Below are 20,151 nucleotides of genomic sequence, written 5' to 3' on the forward strand. Positions count from 1 at the left end.
GAAGGCGAGAGATGGCTCGCGAGCGTCTCTTCTACCTTTGGCATCGCCCCATAACCGTAGTGCTTCAGCCCCATGATGTTGCTATAGACCGAAGTCTGAGGGCTGAACACACGGTATGACGCCGGTCTCTTCCATGACTTTGCCACCTCGGTGTGCAAATCATGGAAGAATGGCAGGCCCCGTCGCTGAGGTTCTGAAGCGCGAGCGGGCAGGAACCTTTCATCTAATTCACTAGATCTTTTTCTTCCTGCCTCAGATCTCTCAATGGGCCAGTCAATATTTAGTCTGGCCACAGCTCGCGTCAAAACCTCAACGAGCTCCTCACTCGCAGGGGACTGAAGTGGCGATTCAGTCGCGATGCTCTCAACGTCCACCTCCTCGGAGCTGGATAGTTGGAGCACCGGCGACTCTCTCGGGGGGGAAGAAACCGCAATGCGTGCTTCCAAGCCCCGAGAAGAGCCGCTGGATGGAGCAGGTGAGGGCAGAGATAAGGCAGCGCCCGTCTCAAACCCCTCTGCAACATCCAATTGTGAACCCCACGACTGCAGCCTCCGCTCTGCCTCAGCAGCAGCGGGACCAGAGCCGCGGGGAACACGAGCCGAGGCACCCTCCTCGAAGAGTGCCCGGCGGGAGCGCAGCGTTCTCAGCGGTAGTCTTTCACAGTGCTCGCAAGCAGCCCCCTCGAGGGCTGCCTGGGCATGCTGCGCTCCCAAGCAGGCAACACAAAGAGAGTGTGTATCCCCACTCGTGATGTAGCGTGGGCAGGGATGAACACACCTCTTGAACTGACTGCTTTCACTCGCCATTTCTCTATCTATTTATTTTCTCTTTTTTTGTAAATATAGGAATATTTAACAAAAGGGTGGAAAAACTCTTGCAAATAGACAGACAAAAACACCAAATAGACAGACAGGTTCACACAGATCGCTTGCTGAAGGCTCAGAAGCTAGTTCCTGTTTGTTTTCACGGACGCTTTATAGCTTCCGGTCGATGACGTCATCACGCCGACGATCGATCTTTTTTCCGATGGAATGGTTCTACAGGCGCTTCACGACGCATTAACGCAGAGGCGTTCTCACAGCGTTTCGACGCAGCTCGAGTTCCCCGAAAGGGAACAGCATGAACTGCATTTGTGAGAAAATCTACATGAACTGCATTTGAACATGACTTTATGTTTTATTGCAAGTCGTGTTTTCCTTTGCAAACAGTGTTTGTTTAAATGCTGGATTTGTCTGTTTAATTATGGCACAAAAAAAAACATTCCATAAAAGAGTCTCTATGTGCTGTTATTTAGCTGACTAAGCTGCTTTATATTAAGTTTTTATTAATAAGAAATCTATGTAAAAAAGAAATAAATCATAGCTTTGGTTAGGCAGACCATTATATTTAATATTCTACAGTTGTAGTATTCCTCCATTCAGACAGTTTGCTAATAGTTTATAGTTAATGTGAAACAACACATAATAAGCCTACAGTTTGATCATGATAAAGCATACTAAAGCTTGTCCTCAGATATTATCAGACTTTCAGCATATGACTAATATGAGTGGTGTGAAAGAGGAGGGGTTTTACACAGTGAGTCAGAGGGAAGTGGCCACATCTGCAGTCACTTTCTCTGAGCACAAGCATCATATTTCTTCTCTTAATCTATAATCACTGTATACTTTACGCTATTTTCTTCCATCATGGACTGTGCTTTTGCCAATCTAGATGCTGCTGGTTTTCTACAGATTTGGCAACACTTTGATGCTGATGGTGAGAATTTCAAATAATTGTATTTCTGCCTTCAGATGTGATATTTCCATATATTGTGAGTATTGTGTTTAGATTGAAGTATTGTCTCTTTCCCTTAATCTGTTAAAAAAATTGCATTGATTAATATTTTTCTGCAGATAATGGCTACATTGAAGGGAAAGAGTTGGATGACTTTTTCCAGCATATGCTGAAGAAATTAGTGCCCGAGGTATAAAAAAAAATCAATAAATTGATTATTTATACTATAATAGAATCTATAAATAGATGAGTATGTTTCTTGGCAATTGGTTATGAATCTAATTGTACATAAATTAATAATCTGTAATAAAGCAATGTTTAATGTTGTTTTGGATGACAGTTGTTATTTGTTTACATTGCTGACATTTATGGAAGAATATCAAACACAGTCTTTGTGTAAATGAGGTCATGAGTTATCTCTGGCTGTTTACACACTAGGATGACATACTGTCCTCTCTTTTCTCCAGGAAGCTAACATAATACAGTCAACGGCCATTTAACATCTGTTGATTTATTTTACAATATTTGTGGTATACTAGAAATGTGTTTTTGTATAATACTGTCATTTTGTTTTATTTTGATGGCCAATGCCAGTTTATCACAGTTATAGTAACAGTAAATTGTACTATTTATGTTATTTTAATGGTAACTATAGTTAGCATAGTATAAAATGCATGCACATGCTTTTACTGAAATGTTTTTGATCTCGGATTAGCACTCAAGGAAGTTAAACAACACTTCATTTTCCAGGAAACTGTGGTTAGACACATCAGATAAAAATACATTTGCAGTCTTCTTTACTATTTCTAAAGCTCACTTTTGTAGTTAGATTTACAATGACATAAAACCATAGGTTTCGTAGGATAACTTTTTTACTAAATGTACAGTGTTACCTTATTTTTACACAATAGTAGCTCTGGAGTAGATATTGCTGAACTTGTACTCCCAGTAAATAAGCATTATTGTGATGTAAGCAAGCAGGCTTATATAAATAAATGATGTGTCAGATGTTAACTGTGTACCGGCATATCTTAAGGGCATCTCTATTGATGCAAAGGTATCATCTAATGGCTTTGCCTAGTGATGATGGACTAACCATTTGTTTTCCCTTTACTCTCCTTAGGATAAGATAACAGAGGAAAGAGTACAGCAGATAAAGAAGAGGTTTATGTCTGCCTATGATGTCACATCCGATGGATGCCTGCAGATCGAAGAAGTACATCTACATTTTTTTACATTTCACATTCATTATAATTTTCTTTTAAAATTTTCTTTAGTCCTGCATAGAAGTAAAAACTGGTATTTGAAACCGAACAATCCTGTTATATAATAATTTGATGGAACTGGTAAAAACTAAGCATAAAAAGAAGGAATAATTAAAACCCCGGAGTATCTTATAAACACCTGCCTTACCATCAGGCTACTGCTCTATAATTAGTTATTCTGTATGGAAAAAAAAGAAACAAACAACTGAATTGCTCTCTGTATGCAGTGATGGCAGAAGTTGGCTGCAGCTGTTATCTAGCAGATCTGGCTTCCGGCTGTTTCCAACGCACTTACACTAGTCAGATCAATGACATTAAAATCATTTGCTTTGTCATGTTAATGAGTTGTTTTGTTTACTTCACATTTCTATCGACTATATTTGTAAGTAAGGTGAGGCTAAGGCTGGTTGAAACACTGGATTAGTTGGAACTATTTTCAGCTGTCAGAGACAAGTCATGTCATCAATATGCTGTAAAGAACCACATTGTTACTGAAGTCAAATATTTCGTTCCCTTTCGTTCAGTCACAAATGGGGATTTTGCCTCGAAGCCAATTATCTTCGAGATCTTAGAAACTGCCACAGTACAGGCACACTCAGGGCGTTAGCACCCTAGCCCCAGGTGTCTCAGGGAGATGCAGACTGTAGAATCTAATGAAGATATGCGGAGTGGCCCACCCCGCCGCCTCGCAGATCTCCTGTGGCGAGGCCCCAGTAAGAAGGGCCACCGAGGAGGCCATGGACCTGGTAGATGTGCCCTCACGGCCATGGGGGAAGGCAAACCGCGCACCCACTAAGTCATGGCTATAGCCTGAACAATCCAGTTACTTGTCTGCTTCGCGGCAGGGAGCCCCTTCTTGGGTGGGCCAAAGCACACCAACAACTGGTCTGACTTTCTCCACTGAGCAGATTTCTGCAAATAAATGCTCAATGCCCTAACCGGACAGAGCAGGTGAAGCCTATTCGCTTCTATGACGGAGACGCCCCACCCCCACACAAGCCCGCCCATGGTTAATCGATTACTCGTTTTTGAGACCTATCGATGATCGAAATGAAAAATTTACGAAAATGCCCATCCCTAGTTCCAGGACTCCTGGGAGCAGAGCGATCGGGGGAAATGTGTATAGGCATAGCCTCGGCCACGCCTGGATCATGGCATCCAACCATGATGCCTGAGGGAAAACCACAGTGGGCAGTGGGACGTCACTCGAGATGCAAAAATATCCACTTTCACTGGGCCAAACCTCTCGCACATGGCCTTCACCACTTGAGGGTGGAGTCGCCATTCCCCGGGCCTCAAAAATAAGATCTGTGTTCAACAAAGAGTTACGAACCTTACACATTTTGTCTATCAAGATAATCTTTACAAGTGTATCTAAAATGTATACATTTTGAAGCCTAAATAAAACCGTCAGATTTAAAATGCTAACGGTAGGCTATAAACGGACTACGCTCGCTCATTATGATCTGCGCTGTGTATGAACACTTATCCACGTTTTCATGAGAAATATTGGCCATTCGTTTTTTTTCCAAAAATGTTAAACTAATTTTGTTTATGCGTGCCTCGGTGAGATTATTTAAAAAAATCTTTTGTTAATGTTTTATTTATTTGTTTATTATTTTGTTAGTTTATGTAAACCTTAATATTATTTTATTTGTTATTAAGATTATCATGGCTGATTATTGTGACCCAATAAACTTTAAAGATTATCTTTCACTGTATTATGTTTGATTGTGTTTGTTTACCATTTGCTAATTCGCCAGAAAAAAACCCTGCGCTTTTTTCATCTCAGAAACACTAACGACGCTATGGCCGTATCAATTTCAAATCTTATGTCCTTTTTCTTAGACGATAGAAAAACCATAGATCGAGGAGAAAACCATTATAAATCAGGACATGTAGAACAGTGCAGCTTAGATGCTGGTTTTCTTTCCGGTATTGTAAGGGCCAGCATGAGGGACAAAGTTTATCGAGTCTCGGTAAGTAAAACTAGGGAGAGATAGAGGAGTTATAATAGTGTTCTCTGTATTCAAGACAACTATACAAACAATCTCTGAAGAAGCATAACAGTTAAATTCCAAACATTTAATATAATAGTTGTATATAATTGTATATGTTGAATTTAAAGAGAATTGTCTAATAGCGTCAACAAATGCTTGTTATAATATATTATAATTAAACCATATATGTTCCCTAAATAAACCATATATACTCATTTTGTTCACATTTTCTATATATTTTTACCTGGTAATCCACAAGCCCCAATGTGAGAGCCAGTGTAGTAAATGTTATCTCACATTCACATTACTGTGAGCTGACTGGTAGTCTAGTTACTAATCACTGAGCCACAGAAACCTTACAGCAAGAGTTGTAGTAAACATCTTTATTGTCATAAAATAAGTGAACTGAAAACAAACTATATACTAATTGCAAAAACATGACAGGTCTCTACAGGGAAAGATGGCATTGTTGCTACACAATGTAAATGCTCACGTGGTCAATACAAATGCAGCCATGCAGCTGCTTTGGCCATCTTTGCCATCCACAATTTCAGCTGCACAGACACCACATGTCAGTGGAAGAAGCCCAAAGCAGCTAAGAGCACACACTCTGTAGAGGAGCTGTTCCCTCCACCAACTGAGACTTACAACCCACTGACACGAGAGCCAACAGCAGAGGATCGTGATTGGCTGAGGAACAGACTCAGGGGCAGGTTCTCAGGAATGTCCTGGCTTCTGTCACCTGAGCCTGAAGAGAATCCTCAACCCTTGGAAGCACATTCTGTTCCTAGAATTTTAGAGTCTGTAGGTTTTCAGGGGTCTGAAGCTATCCTGGCCGGTATGGCTTTGTCAGAGGGGGAACGGAGGGCTATTCAGGTGGCAACAACTGTCCAGCACAACAATCCAAACTGGCATTTATTTAGACGGGGAAGGCTGACTGCTAGCAACTTTGGAGCTGTCCTTAGGTCAAAGCGTGTGACTGCTTCACTTCTTGCAAGGGTGCTGGGAAAGCAACAAGCCCTAGATGGTGTTTTGTCTGTACAGTGGGGTATTGAGAACGAGAGTGAAGCCATCCAGGCATTCACCACAGCAACTCAGATGCCAGTCCAGGAGTCTGGCTTGTGGCTGTCTCCATCAGGAGTTTTGGGAGCATCTCCAGATGGTCTGGTGGGGGCATCTGCCATATTGGAGGCCAAGTGTCCCTATGATGCACGAGAAAAGACAATTAGTGAGGCAGTGCAAAATAAGGGCTTCTGTGTCAGTATGGAAGGGGCTGTTTACAGCCTGCGCAGAGACCACCCTTACTGGCATCAAGTACAGGGGCAGCTTCACCTCACTGGAAGAGATACCTGCTACTTTACTGTGTGGACCACAAAACAAAGTATCATCATCCCCATATCCAGAGATGACACTTGGGAATCAAACCTGCAAGTCCTGGAGGACTTTTTTACGTCCCACATGCTTCCACAGCTGGCACAAAAGTAAACTAAATATTGTTCAATATATACATAGTTTATAAAGAGAACCGTTTATTATTAAATTGGCTAAAATGTACATAGTTATTATCAAAATCAATGTTAGTTATTGTTAAGTTATTTAGAATGATATTGGAATCGTAATTTTTGGGTTAAACTTTCAATTTATTTTTTGGCGGGTGGAGTGCCCTGAATGTGGGTTTATGTTTCAACTTGTTAAGAATTAAAAAATACTTGTAAAAAATTTGAACGATCAAAAATGTGTTGACATTACTTAAGTATGAGGTGCAATGCTGGATGGAGAGCTGGAGCCTGATGTTAATGGCTGGACGGAGAGCTGGAGCCTGATGTTAATGGCTGGATGGAGAGCTGGAGCCTGATGTTAATGGCTGGATGGAGAGCAGGAGTCTGATGTTAATGGCTGGATGGAGAGCTGGAGCCTGATGTTAATGGCTGATGGAGAGCTGGAGCCTGATGTTAATGGCTGGACGGAGAGCTGGAGCCTGATGTTAATGGCTGGATGGAGAGCTGGAGCCTGATGTTAATGGCTGGATGGAGAGCTGGAGCCTGATGTTAATGGCTGGATGGAGAGCTGGAGCCTGATGTTAATGGCTGGATGGAGAGCTGGAGCCTCATGTTAATGGCTGGATGGAGAGCAGGAGCCTGATGTTAATGGCTGGATGGAGAGCTGGAGCCTGATGTTGATGGCTGATGGAGAGCAGGAGCCTGATGTTAATGGCTGGATGGAGAGCAGGAGCCTGATGTTAATGGCTGGATGGAGAGCAGGAGCCTGATGTTAATGGCTGGATGGAGAGCAGGAGCCTGAGGTTAATGGCTGGACGGAGAGCTGGAGCCTGATGTTAATGGCTGGACGGAGAGCTGGAGCCTGATGTTGATGGCTGGATGGAGAGCTGGAGCCTGATGTTAATGGCTGATGGAGAGCAGGAGCCTGATGTTAATGGCTGGACGGAGAGCTGGAGCCTGATGTTAATGGCTGGACGGAGAGCTGGAGCCTGATGTTAATGGCTGGACGGAGAGCTGGAGCCTGATGTTAATGGCTGGATGGAGAGCTGGAGCCTGATGTTAATGGATGATAGAGAGCTGGAGCCTGATGTTAATGGCTGGATGGAGAGCAGGAGCCTGATGTTAATGGCTGGATGGAGAGCAGGAGCCTGATGTTAATGGCTGGATGGAGAGCTGGAGCCTTATGTTAATGGCTGGATGGAGAGCAGGAGCCTGATGTTAATGGCTGGATGGAGAGCGGAAGCCTGATGTTAATGGCTGATGGAGAGCTGGAGCCTGATGTTAATGGCTGGACGGAGAGCTGGAGCCTGATATTAATGGCTGGATGGAGAGCTGGAGCCTGAAGTTAATGGCTAGATGGAGAGCAGGAGCCTGATGTTAATGGCTGGATGGAGAGCTGGAGCCTGATGTTAATGGCTGGATGGAGAGTAGGAGCCTGATGTTAATGGCTGGATGGAGAGCTGGAGTCTGATGTTAATGGCTGATGGAGAGCTGGAGCCTGATGTTAATGGCTGGACGGAGAGATGGAGCCTGATGTTAATGGCTGGGTGGAGAGCTGGAGCCTGATGTTAATGGCTGGATGGAGAGCTGGAGCCTGATGTTAATGGCTGGATGGAGAGCTGGAGCCTGATGTTAATGGCTGATGGAGAGCAGGAGCCTGATATTAATGGCTGGACGGAGAGCTGGAGCCTGATGTTAATGGTTGGATGGAGAGCTGGAGCCTGATGTTAATGGCTGGATGGAGAGCTGGAGCCTGATGTTAATGGCTGGATGGAGAGCTGGAGCCTGATGTTAATGGCTGATAGAGGGCTGGAGCCTGATGTTAATGGCTGGATGGAGAGCAGGAGCCTGATGTTAATGGCTGGATGGAGAGCAGGAGCCTGATTTTAATGGCTGGATGGAGAGCAGGAGCCTGATGTTAATGGCTGGATGGAGAGCTGGAGCCTGATGTTAATGGCTGGATGGAGAGCAGGAGCCTGATGTTAATGGCGAGATGGAGAGCTGGAGCCTGATGTTAATGGCTGGATGGAGAGCTGGAGCCTGATGTTAATGGCTGGATGGAGAGCAGGAGCCTGATGTTAATGGCTGGACGGAGAGCTGGAGCCTGATGTTAATGGCTGGATGGAGAGCTGGAGCATGATTTTAATGGCTGGATGGAGAGCTGGAGCCTGATGTTAATGGCTGGATGGAGAGCTGGAGCCTGATGGTAATGGCTGGATGGAGAGCAGGAGCCTGATGTTAATGGCTGGATGGAGAGCAGGAGCCTGATGTTAATGGCTGGATGGAGAGCAGGAGCCTGATGTTAATGGCTGGATGGAGAGCAGGAGCCTGATGTTAATGGCTGGATGGAGAGCAGGAGCGATTTTGTACTATTCTGTTGCCACTTCTTTTATGAGAGGACTTTGGAGGTTCACTAGTGCACAGCATACCTGAACCAGTTTATCTGCAAAGTGCCGCAAGTGAGATGGAATAAATTTCAGAATCTTAAAATCTTTTAAACGGCCATTTGCCCTCTCTACATGAATTCTGTTCTGTGCAATCAGCTTTGTAGCATGTGCTTCACTGTGTGTCAGTTGTCCGTGACTGAGGAATGAGGGAATGTTGACTGTGACTCCTTCTGGTAGAATGTTGTGGATTAGGAATCCCTTGTCAGCCAAAATCAGGTCTCCAGGCTTAAAATGGTTCAAAACACCAGAATCAAGTACTATCTCCTTATCACTTACATATCCTGGGTAACGTTTGCTGCAGTATGTAATCACAGCATTTGGTGCCACCCCAATGAGTACTTTGAAGGAGTGCATGCCACGGTATGCAGAATAGGTCTCTTTCTGTGTATCCATTTGTTAGGGAATAGCAATTTTGATGTCAGTGCAATCCAATATCATTCTGCAATGTTGGAAAGGCAGAAATGAAGACGGCATGCTGGTCTGGGTTTTCTCCCGGCTGGGAACAGTACTCATAATATCCTTAAAAAGGACCTTGTGAAAAACCTCTAGGAATGTTATTACTATACTACTTACAGACCTTGTACTACAGTGAAAGAGTGCAGCCAAGTGCAAGTGTGTATAGTTGTGGCAAATTTTCATCAAGGTCATGAAAATCTGGTCCTCAAGTATGATTTCTTTGGGTCTCCATCCAGCAAAGTACGTAATGGAATCCTCAAAACGAGCAACATATTCACACACAGCACTGAAGGTATCTCTATCTGGCAATCCTGTCTCCATCTGAACCACACTCTCACTTATCTGAGAGTCTGAATACCTGTCATGACAGTCACTCGTTTGCCCTTGGAGTTTTTCTTTGAGAAACTGAATCTCTGCTGTGGAATGCTCCAACTCAATCTCAAGCTGGATTATTTTTCTTCGTTCAGAGTCCAGCTCTTCTTTAATTGTGCTACAATTTGGTTTTTCCTCAGAATTTATAGTGAGGGTTTGATCAGCCGGAGATGGCTCATCATCTTTGGCACCCATAAAATGTGTAGTCATTTCCTCCTCTTCATCCATAGGTGGTGGAACATTTTTAAACACATCAGCACTATCCTGTCTCAGGGAGTATGCATGATCTTCCAAAATTTGCCCAGTGGGAACTTTTGTGGATAAAAACAAAACAGGGACATTTTTTTCTCCTGGAGGAAAATGACAGCTACAGATGCGAGAATGGACACTGGGCTTCCGGTCAGCTCGTCTAAGGATAAATTCAAAATAAGCAATGTTAGTTTTATAGAAGTTACACGTTTACAGATTAAAATTACAAAGAGGGGTGGGGGGTGAAAAAGAAAAAAGTCACAATAAAATATTTGTATTAAATTAGAATGGAGTTTTTGAGCATTTACATTTATCTTCGTCTTTGATCTGTCCACGTTTATATAGCACATTAAATATAGTTAACATTTACTACTAAAAAAAGATAAAGATTAATATCATTGTTACCTAATGCTGTTTACAAATACAAATGCATATTATTATAAGTGGATGAAAGCCAAGTTCGCAAATATCAGGGTGCAGGACCCACCCTTTCTATAATTATATCCCCCCAAAAAACAAAAACAAAAACAAAAGCAAAGTCAATAAACCAGGTATTATTTTGCATATTTTAATTAAACACATTTCTCGTAACGTTTGCCTTAATCCATTGAACAGTGGCAAAGTAAACAAGCTTTTAGATATTTTAAGAGAAAGACAAAGGTTGTCACGGTTCATCAATCCGTCGTCTCACTCACTGTGTGTTGTGTGGTTGTGTTGGGGGTGTGGTTTCTGATTATTGCCTGAGCACTATCACCTGCTGCACTCATCACCGCTCCCTTCATATACGTGGCACTGACTGCAAACATTGTCAGATCGTTGCAGGCTCTGTGGTCCCTGGTGTGTGTTGTCTCTCCCGGGAGATCGTCTCTGTTCCGGATTCCAGGATTCCCGCGGCTCTTCTGCCCACTGCTTCCCCTGCGTCACGAGCCCTGACCAACTCACCGCCTTCACCGTTCTCTGGACCTGCCTGACCGTCCTGTATCCTGCCCGTTCTGAGTTTCAGTGGTCTTCGGACTTTATGTGCTTCGTGCAGTACTGTCAATAAATGAGTTATCGCATTTGGATCTTTCAGTCTCTTTATTAGATCCTGACAGAACGATCTGACCACAAATGGATCCAGCGAGAGTTGCAGAACTGCAGGAGTATCTCGCTAACAGTAATCAGAGGATGGATCGCCAGGATGAACAGGTGACAGCTACCACCCAGGCGGTACAGGCTCTCGTGGCGCAGGTGTCCGAGCTCTCCAACCAGCTACAACAACTCAGACAACCCGCTGCGCCAGCCCCACCGCCGGTTCCCCAAAACCCAGTCAACATCGGCGGTCAGCACGAGCCCCGCATCCCGACGCCGGAACGCTATGCAGGCGAGCCTAATCTGTGTAGATCCTTTTTAACCAGATGCTCACTGTTCTTCTCATTACAGCCCATGACATTCGCCACGGAGAATTCCAGAGTGGCATTAGTTCTCAATCTGCTGGCGGGCCGTGCTGCGCTGTGGGGAACGGCGGTTTGGGAGAACCGACACACATGCTGCTCCTCGTTCCAAGCACTCTCGGAGGAGATGAGACGGGTCTTCGATCGCGCCATAGTGGGCCGTGAGGCAGCCCAGAAACTGACGGAGCTTTGCCAAGGCAATCGACCCGTCTCCGATTACATCATCGAGTTCCGGACTTTAACGGCAGAGTGCAAATGGAACGAGGAGGCGCAGTGGGATCATTTCCTGCATGGGCTGGCTGACCGTGTCCAACGGGAGATATTCACACTGGATCTACCTACTGATCTTAACGGACTCATGGAGTTGGCTGTGCGAGTGGATTCACGCCTAGAGTACCGTGACCAACGTTTTCAGACAGGGAGATTACCAGAGGACCGGGAGTATCTGGCTAACGACACGGTCAGCCCACCCATCGATCACGAGCCCATGCAGGTGGGGAGAGCTCGGCTTTCCCGGGAGGAGAGAGAACGCCGGAAGAGGGGAGGTTTGTGTCTTTATTGTGGTGCGGCGGGGCATTTCCTCAACCAGTGTCCGTTAAAAGAGCGAGCCCGACAGTAGAACGGGGGTTACTGTCGGGTGGAGCTGCGTTGGGGAAATCCTCGTCCGCGACTCTCCTTCCGGGTAGGTTGCAGTGGGCTAATGGATCTCATCACTGCCAGGCGCTGGTGGACTCCGGGGCAGAGGGTAACTTTCTGGACTGCCACCTCGCTTCACAGCTCCAGATTCCTCTCACCCCCCTCCCCAACCCTATTGCTGTGCACGCCCTTAACGGACAGACACTTCCCACCATCACACACACCACTGACACCCTCACTCTGGTCATATCGGGCAATCACACTGAGACTATCAAGTTCTTCATCACGGACTCCCCCCTCATCCCCATTGTCCTCGGTCATCCCTGGTTGCTGAAACACAATCCCAGGGTTGACTGGGGACACAACTCAGTTATTGGTTGGAGTAATCAGTGCCATGCCTCTTGTCTTGTTTCTGCTCGTTCGTCTGTGTCTCGTTCTATGTTTCAGGAGGAGACGGCGGATTTATCTAACGTGCCCGCGGAGTACCTCGACCTGAAGGAGGTGTTCAGTAAGTCCCGGGCTGCTTCTCTCCCTCCCCACCGTCCCTATGACTGTGCTATAGACTTACTGCCAGGCAAGTCTCCGCCCAAAGGCAAGTTATACTCTCTTTCTTTACCTGAGAGGGAGGCCATGGAGAAATATATTTCTGATTCTCTAGCTTCCGAGTTCATCCGCCCCTCTTCTTCTCCAGCGGGGGCGGGGTTCTTTTTCGTGAGTAAGAAGGATGGTTCTCTGCGACCTTGTATTGATTACCGGGGGTTGAACAACATCACGGTAAAGAATACCTATCCTTTGCCGTTGATGTCTTCAGCCTTCGAGAGGTTACAGGGAGCATCCGTATTCACGAAATTGGACTTACGTAATGCTTATCATTTGGTGCGCATAAGAGAGGGGGATGAGTGGAAGACGGCGTTTAATACCCCTAGGGGCCATTTTGAATATTTGGTTATGCCCTTCGGGCTTTCCAACTCCCCCGCGGTCTTCCAGGCACTAGTCAATGACGTGTTGGGAGACATGGTCGATCAGTTTCTGTATGTCTACCTGGATGACATATTGATTTTTTCTTCGTCTCTCCAGGAACATGTCCGACACGTCAGACTAGTGCTTCAGAGGTTGCTAGAGAATGGGCTTTTTGTCAAGGCGGAGAAATGCGCGTTCCATGCACAGTCTGTTCCTTTCCTGGGTTATATCGTCTCATCCGAGGGAATGCGCATGGATCCTGACAAAGTTAAGGCTGTGATAGATTGGCCAAGTCCAGATTCTCGCAAGGCCCTGCAGAGGTTTCTGGGATTCGCCAATTTCTATCGGCGTTTTATTCGCAACTTCAGCCAACTAGCCGCGCCTCTGACAGCGTTGACCTCCTCCAGAACTGTCTTCAGGTGGTCTGGTGCAGCCGAGGCTGCATTTTCCAAACTCAAGAGCCGCTTTGTTTCGGCTCCCATTCTGGTGACCCCTGATCCATCTAGACAGTTCGTGGTGGAGGTTGACGCGTCAGAGACGGGGGTAGGTGCAGTTCTTTCCCAGCGCTCTTCCTCGGATGACAAGATGCACCCGTGCGCGTATTTTTCTCATCGTTTATCCCCAGCCGAACGCAATTACGACATTGGTAACAGAGAATTGTTGGCAGTCAAACTTGCATTGGAAGAATGGCGTCATTGGTTAGAGGGGTCAGGGGTACCTTTTATCGTATGGACCGATCATAAGAATCTTGAGTACATCAGATCTGCTAAAAGACTCAACTCTAGGCAGGCTCGGTGGGCCCTTTTTTTCGGACGCTTCAAGTTTTCTCTATCGTACCGCCCGGGTTCCAAGAACATCAAACCCGATGCTTTGTCGCGCGTTTTTGACCGCTCCGAACGCCCGTCTACTCCCGAGTGCATTTTACCTGAGAGACTGGTTGTCTCCACACTCATATGGGAGGTCGAATCGAGGGTCAAGTCGGCCCTAGAAGGGGTAACGCCTCCGCCCGGCGGGCCACCGAGTCGGTTATTTGTGCCAGAGGGAGTTCGGTCCGACGTTATACGATGGGGTCATTGTTCCAATGTAGCTTGCCATCCAGGGGTAAATAGAACTAAATTTTTGGTCAAGCAACGATTCTGGTGGCCTCACATGGCTCGCGACATCCGGGAGTTTGTTTTGGCCTGTTCAGTCTGCGCCATTGGTAAGACTTCTAATCGCCCTCCCGATGGGTTACTCCAACCGCTGTCAGTCCCTTCGAGACCCTGGTCCCACATCGCACTAGATTTCATCACCGCCCTCCCGCCCTCTCAGGGCAAGACGGTTGTTTTAACCGTCGTGGACCGGTTCTCGAAAATGGTTCATTTTATTCCTTTAGCCAAGTTACCTTCGGCCAAGGAGACAGCGGTAGCTGTCGTTGACCACGTCTTTCGTTTACATGGCCTTCCGATGGACGTGGTTTCCGACAGGGGGCCCCAATTTATCTCAAAATTTTGGCGCGAATTCTGTAAATTACTGGGGGCGACGGTTAGTCTGTCTTCAGGGTTTCACCCCCAGAGTAATGGTCAGACTGAGCGGGCCAACCAAGATCTTGAGAGAGGGTTGCGATGTTTAGCTTCCAAGAATCCTTCGTCCTGGAGCCAGCAAATCTCTTGGATTGAGTACGCCCATAATTCGTTACCAGTGTCGGGTACGGGCCTCTCGCCATTTGAGTGTAGCCTAGGGTACCAGCCACCACTCTTTCCCAGTCTGGAATCCGAAGTCGCGGTCCCCTCCGCCCACGCATTCGTCCAGAGGTGTCGCCGCACATGGAGTAGAGCCCGCGAGACTCTGCTCCAGGTGCGTGCGCGCACCAAGGCCCAAGCCGATCGCCACCGGTCTAAGCCTCCCGTCTACGTCGTGGGTCAAAAGGTGTGGCTTTCATCCAGAAACATTCCTCTCCGCTCCGTGAGTAATAAACTGGCCCCCAAATTTATTGGCCCGTTTCCTGTCACCAAAATCCTTAGTCCGGTGACAGTACGCCTCAAACTACCTCCTGCGTACGGGAGGATACACCCCGTGTTTCATGTTTCCAAATTAAAGCCCGTGTTTTACTCCCACATTAATCCGCCAGCCCCGGTTCCTCCCCCGCCGCGTCTCGTAGATGGGGAACCAACCTATACGGTAAATCGTATCCTGGACTCGAGACGGAGGGGACGCGGATTCCAGTACTTGGTGGACTGGGAAGGTTACGGTCCGGAGGAGAGGAGTTGGGTGCCTGCTAGGGACATACTGGATCACTCCCTTATCGATGATTACAATCGACAGGTAGGTCCTCCTGGGAGCTCCAGGAGGCGCTCCTAGGGGGAGGGGTACTGTCACGGTTCATCAATCCGTCGTCTCACTCACTGTGTGTTGTGTGGTTGTGTTGGGGGTGTGGTTTCTGATTATTGCCTGAGCACTATCACCTGCTGCACTCATCACCGCTCCCTTCATATACGTGGCACTGACTGCAAACATTGTCAGATCGTTGCAGGCTCTGTGGTCCCTGGTGTGTGTTGTCTCTCCCGGGAGATCGTCTCTGTTCCGGATTCCAGGATTCCCGCGGCTCTTCTGCCCACTGCTTCCCCTGCGTCACGAGCCCTGACCAACTCACCGCCTTCACCGTTCTCTGGACCTGCCTGACCGTCCTGTATCCTGCCCGTTCTGAGTTTCAGTGGTCTTCGGACTTTATGTGCTTCGTGCAGTACTGTCAATAAATGAGTTATCGCATTTGGATCTTTCAGTCTCTTTATTAGATCCTGACAAAGGTATTTTAGCTGTTGATTTGCTTATGAAAAACGATTGTTGTTGCTAGCTTTTTAACTCCATCTAACGTTAACTGTCAGTCATGGCCACATTAAGGCAGTAAATACAGTGGAAATCATCGTTGTGTGACCTTACCTTACGGCACGAACCCAGAGTCTCCGCTGGGTAACATCGGATGGGAAACGGTAAAAGAAGCATTTTTCATTCGACGACTTGTGGTTGCATCTCGGGACAAAACAAAACACCATTGTCAAACTACAATCTCGATCTACAGAAATAAAGAACTGGTAATCGATTACCTTTATATCACAGAATTATGTGTACAACAATATTTGAAAAAAAAAAAAATACAATTTGAAATGACTAAATCTATAACATTTTATATATACTAACTTAAATGTAAACTTCTAAGAACGTGAGGCTGAAACGCGGGCTAAGTGAGATCTCCGGTTTGTTACGATGACGATGTAGTCCCTTTTAGCAACTTGTTAGCAACCGCTGTTTTTAAGACACAATAAAGTTTTAAAAAAATCACAAGCAGGTTATAACTAGTGTGTTTTATGCCATAGATCAAAACGTGAAAATATTTAGAGGCTTTGTTAACCACAGACCTTATTTCAGGCGATTTAGCAAAAACCCATTCAAAAAACCTATAGACTTTTGAGCGAGGGAACCGGAAGTGCTAAAATGCTAACTCACTTCCGTGTTTTTGGCCTACAAAGTGACTTCAGAACTTCGGCACTCTATTGCTCTTAGAGACAACACATTTCCCCTGGGACCACATGAGGATGTGGCGAGCCAGTTTGTATAACTATCGCCACCTCAAGCCCCCCTGATGACTTAGATATGATACCATTTACATATTTACAGATCGTATCAGGACATGGCGGACACAACGATTCGGGCAAAAGCTCCTCAGAGCCTTGAAGCCTGCCAGTATCACCAGGCAATTTATATGCCATGAAGAATGCTGGGCTTCCCACAGACCTCTCACGAAATGGCCGTCCATGACCGTGCCCCAACCAGTGAGGGAGGCATCTGTTGAAACGGTCTTCCGGCAACATGATGCACTGGTCCCTGGGACAGGAACCAAGGATTCCTCCACATGTCGCGAGAACGAATGCCCTTGCGCGCTACTCTGATCATACGGAATGGATTTCCCCTCGGGGGAAATCCCTTGGCCCTTAGCCACCACTGGAGGGGCCTCAAGTACAGCAGGCCAAACGGAATGATGTTGGAAGCTGCTGCCATATAACCCAGCAGTCTCTGGAACTGCTTTACAGTGAGGCGAGGCGGTGGCCTGACTTCACTCTGGAGACTGCCGCCCGTATAGACTCGACCCGTGCAAGAGACAACTGTGCCCGCATCGTTGTTGAGTCACATACCACTCACAGAAACTTGGTTCGCTGGGAGGGCGTCAACATGCTCTTGGACGTGTTGAGTCTCAGCCCCAAGCACTTTATGTGGGCAAGGTACATCGGTACGCTTCGCGGGCTTCCAGACGGGGCGGGAGAGCCTCTAGATTGTCCGACGAGGACTGGAAAGATGCCTCAGCATTCCCTAGTCCCGCGGGACTCGATATAGCTGTGAGCCCTACAATCTCGCGAGCTCGACCGGCCTCATCAAAAATTGCCAGCTACGAGTGCAACACTCTGAGCGGCAGTGCCTGGCATCACTGCAGGCGGCTCCCTCGAGAGCCGCTGCAGTTTGCTGCATGCCCAAACTAAATAAAAACGTGGGCACGGGTGCACACATCTCCTGAATTGCTCACTAGCCATGCTTATAAACTTTTGACAAACAAACAGTAAATAGACAGAAAAATATTTTACACAGAGCGCTTCAGCTGAAGAGCAAAGAAGCTGTGTGTGCTTTGTGCCAGTGTCCCTTTGTAGTTTCCGGATAAGCCGTTACGTGCTGCATCATCACCTACCGACAATCAGGTATGGACAAATTTCATTCATGCTTCAGACGTGTCACACTGTGGGTGTTCCCCAGACTGTTGTCACTCGACGACGCAGTGTGAGTTCCCTCAATAAAGGGAACTGAATATCCCATTCCTGAGCACACAAAGACCTGTGATGGCAGTGTAAAACCCCCGGGCCATGCCACTCTCGTCCCTCTCTGTTGCCAGCCTCCTCTCAGAATAGACCACAGTGGAACTTGTGTCCTTCCCTGGTCTAATCGGTTAACTGTGCCCCCACACTTCACACGTCTGGGTTGGTAACACTGCCTCGTTGCCCCACCCGGGGTACGCCTGTGGTCCGAATGACCCCGCTGGTGCAGTTCCTGGGAGCCTGGCTACAGCTTCCGGGATGCGTACGTCCAGCCGATTGGTTTGCAGCGAAGGTTCTATACCTGAACTACTTACCTGACTACCTACCTCAGAGAAACTTACCTGTTGCCATCCTCTCATAAACTCATCAGTCTTCTTCCATCATCTGCTCCAGTCATCCAATCTTCAGCCATCTCAAGCCAGCATTACAGCGCTTATCCTTCAATTCAGTTATTCACTGCTCAATTACTTGATCGCTGCTTGATTGTTCCTATCTGCTGCTCGATTGCACCTGTCTGCTCCTTGCTCCTGTCCGCCTGCCGAATGGATTTGTAGCTCTGTACAGCTCTAGTTTTTTTAATGCTGTATTGTCAGTTTTTCAGTTTACAAAAACAAAAAAACAGAAGAACAAGTAGAGTAGAAAGAAAGATAAAGGAAGATGACACCCCCCCTCCCCCCGCTTAAAATGCCTAAATCTCTTGTCTCAGGGGGATATGAGGGGGGAAAGAATCATCATTTGAATATACTCCAGGGTTTCTACTGATACAAAGCCATATGCTAATCACTGAAGTAACCCTTTAACTAAGGTGAGCACATCATCATGAATTATGGTTTATTACACATGATCATGATGCTTTCTATGTTCACAAAAAAACATTGATCTAATTCATGCATGCACAGGCTAGACCAGTAAGCCAATTAATGTAAGAACTAAAGTTTTTCATTAATCATGATCTCTGACTTAGTTAAGCATGTTCATGTCTTTTTTTATTTATAGTAGCCTGCAGGTAAATGGTCAGACCCCAAAACTGGCCACAGTCTCCGCACATAGCACATCAATTCTGTTGACATTATAATACAGGAGTCATCATTAACTAAGCATTAGCTTCTCATGACTTCATCATGTTTGTGGCCCCTCAACTAAAGTAGTGACATGGTCCTTTGAAACAATGATGAATGTGTTATTAATGATGGTAATTGTGAAATTACATGAATATGTACAAAGTTCAAGCCTTTACACACAGTTATTGTAAGCTTAAATAGTTTTCATAGTTTAATGTGAGGTACAGATGAATATTAAAGTTGTTGAATTCAAGTTCACTTACTCTTCCCTCCCTCTGCTGCGGCTGTCAGTCGTTTTCAAACTGTGTCGCGTTATGACAGTCAACACGATGATGATTCAGTATTCCTATACTTTAAATAGTTTACAGAAAAGGCTTAACAAACTATTGCATAGATAGGCTATATTAGGCCTACAGTCAGTGTTGTGCAGGTGCGTTGCTACAAGTAGTGACGCTACTAGCTTAACTACATTTTTTCAGTAGCGTGGCGATAGCGTTGCTGTTTTCTCAATCAAATAGCTTTTCAGTAGCAAAGCTCTTTTGTTGATCAAGTAGTGCGGTAGCGTCCATAACAAGTATTTCTGAATATCAAGCTCAAATTGGAAACACAACTCCTAAGTCACAGATATACTTTACTTACTACGTTCCTTTCTGCCTCGTACAGTCGCGTACAGATGCGACTGCAGAAGAGCCTTTCAAAATACTCCTTTGGCAGTGAACATGTAAAGACGGGTTCGGCTTGTGCACATACACACTATCTAGTTGATCAAAGCAAAGGAATGCAGGAAGTGCTGCACAGGGTGTAAAATCTTGGTGCTCTTTGGTTGTGTAGGATAGTTAAGTCTAAATGCAAAAGTAGTCCAAGGCACTCGATGGGTGTATTGAGAAAGTTAAAAAGCCTTTATTTTTTCATGGCTTAAACATTTAAAAATTGGTGACAGAGACAACGCGTTGCGGCTTTACATGCCTTTGTCAGGGTGTGTATAACAAACAACATCTCAAGCTCATTTCTAACCAGCCATTAATTGATCTAATTACAGATACCTGGTCATTCAGTGTGTGTGTGTGTGTGTGTGAGAGAGAGAGAGAGAGAGAGAGAGAGAGAGAGAGAGAGAGAGAGAGAGAGAGAGAGAGAGAGAGAGAGAGAGAGAGCGAGAGAGAGC

General features: G+C 46.0%; 1 protein-coding gene across 2 annotated transcripts in view; it reads left to right on the top strand.

Annotated features, from left to right (window-relative positions):
- Window positions 1-1,599: 1,599 nt before the first annotated feature.
- Window positions 1,600-20,151, top strand: part of LOC137083874 (secretagogin) — a 165,394-nt gene continuing 146,842 nt past the window's right edge. Inside the window, exons 1-3 of one of the 2 annotated variants that reach the window (XM_067449823.1) lie at window positions 1,600-1,755; window positions 1,893-1,963; window positions 2,897-2,989. In XM_067449823.1, coding sequence (XP_067305924.1) covers window positions 1,686-1,755; window positions 1,893-1,963; window positions 2,897-2,989 — 234 coding nt within the window. In that variant the 5' untranslated portion in view covers window positions 1,600-1,685. The remainder of the gene's footprint in view (window positions 1,756-1,892; window positions 1,964-2,896; window positions 2,990-20,151) is intronic. The other variant, XM_067449824.1, reaches the window with a different exon arrangement.

This window comes from Pseudorasbora parva, chromosome 7 (genome assembly GCF_024679245.1).
Source record: "Pseudorasbora parva isolate DD20220531a chromosome 7, ASM2467924v1, whole genome shotgun sequence".
Lineage (NCBI taxonomy): Eukaryota > Metazoa > Chordata > Actinopteri > Cypriniformes > Gobionidae > Pseudorasbora > Pseudorasbora parva.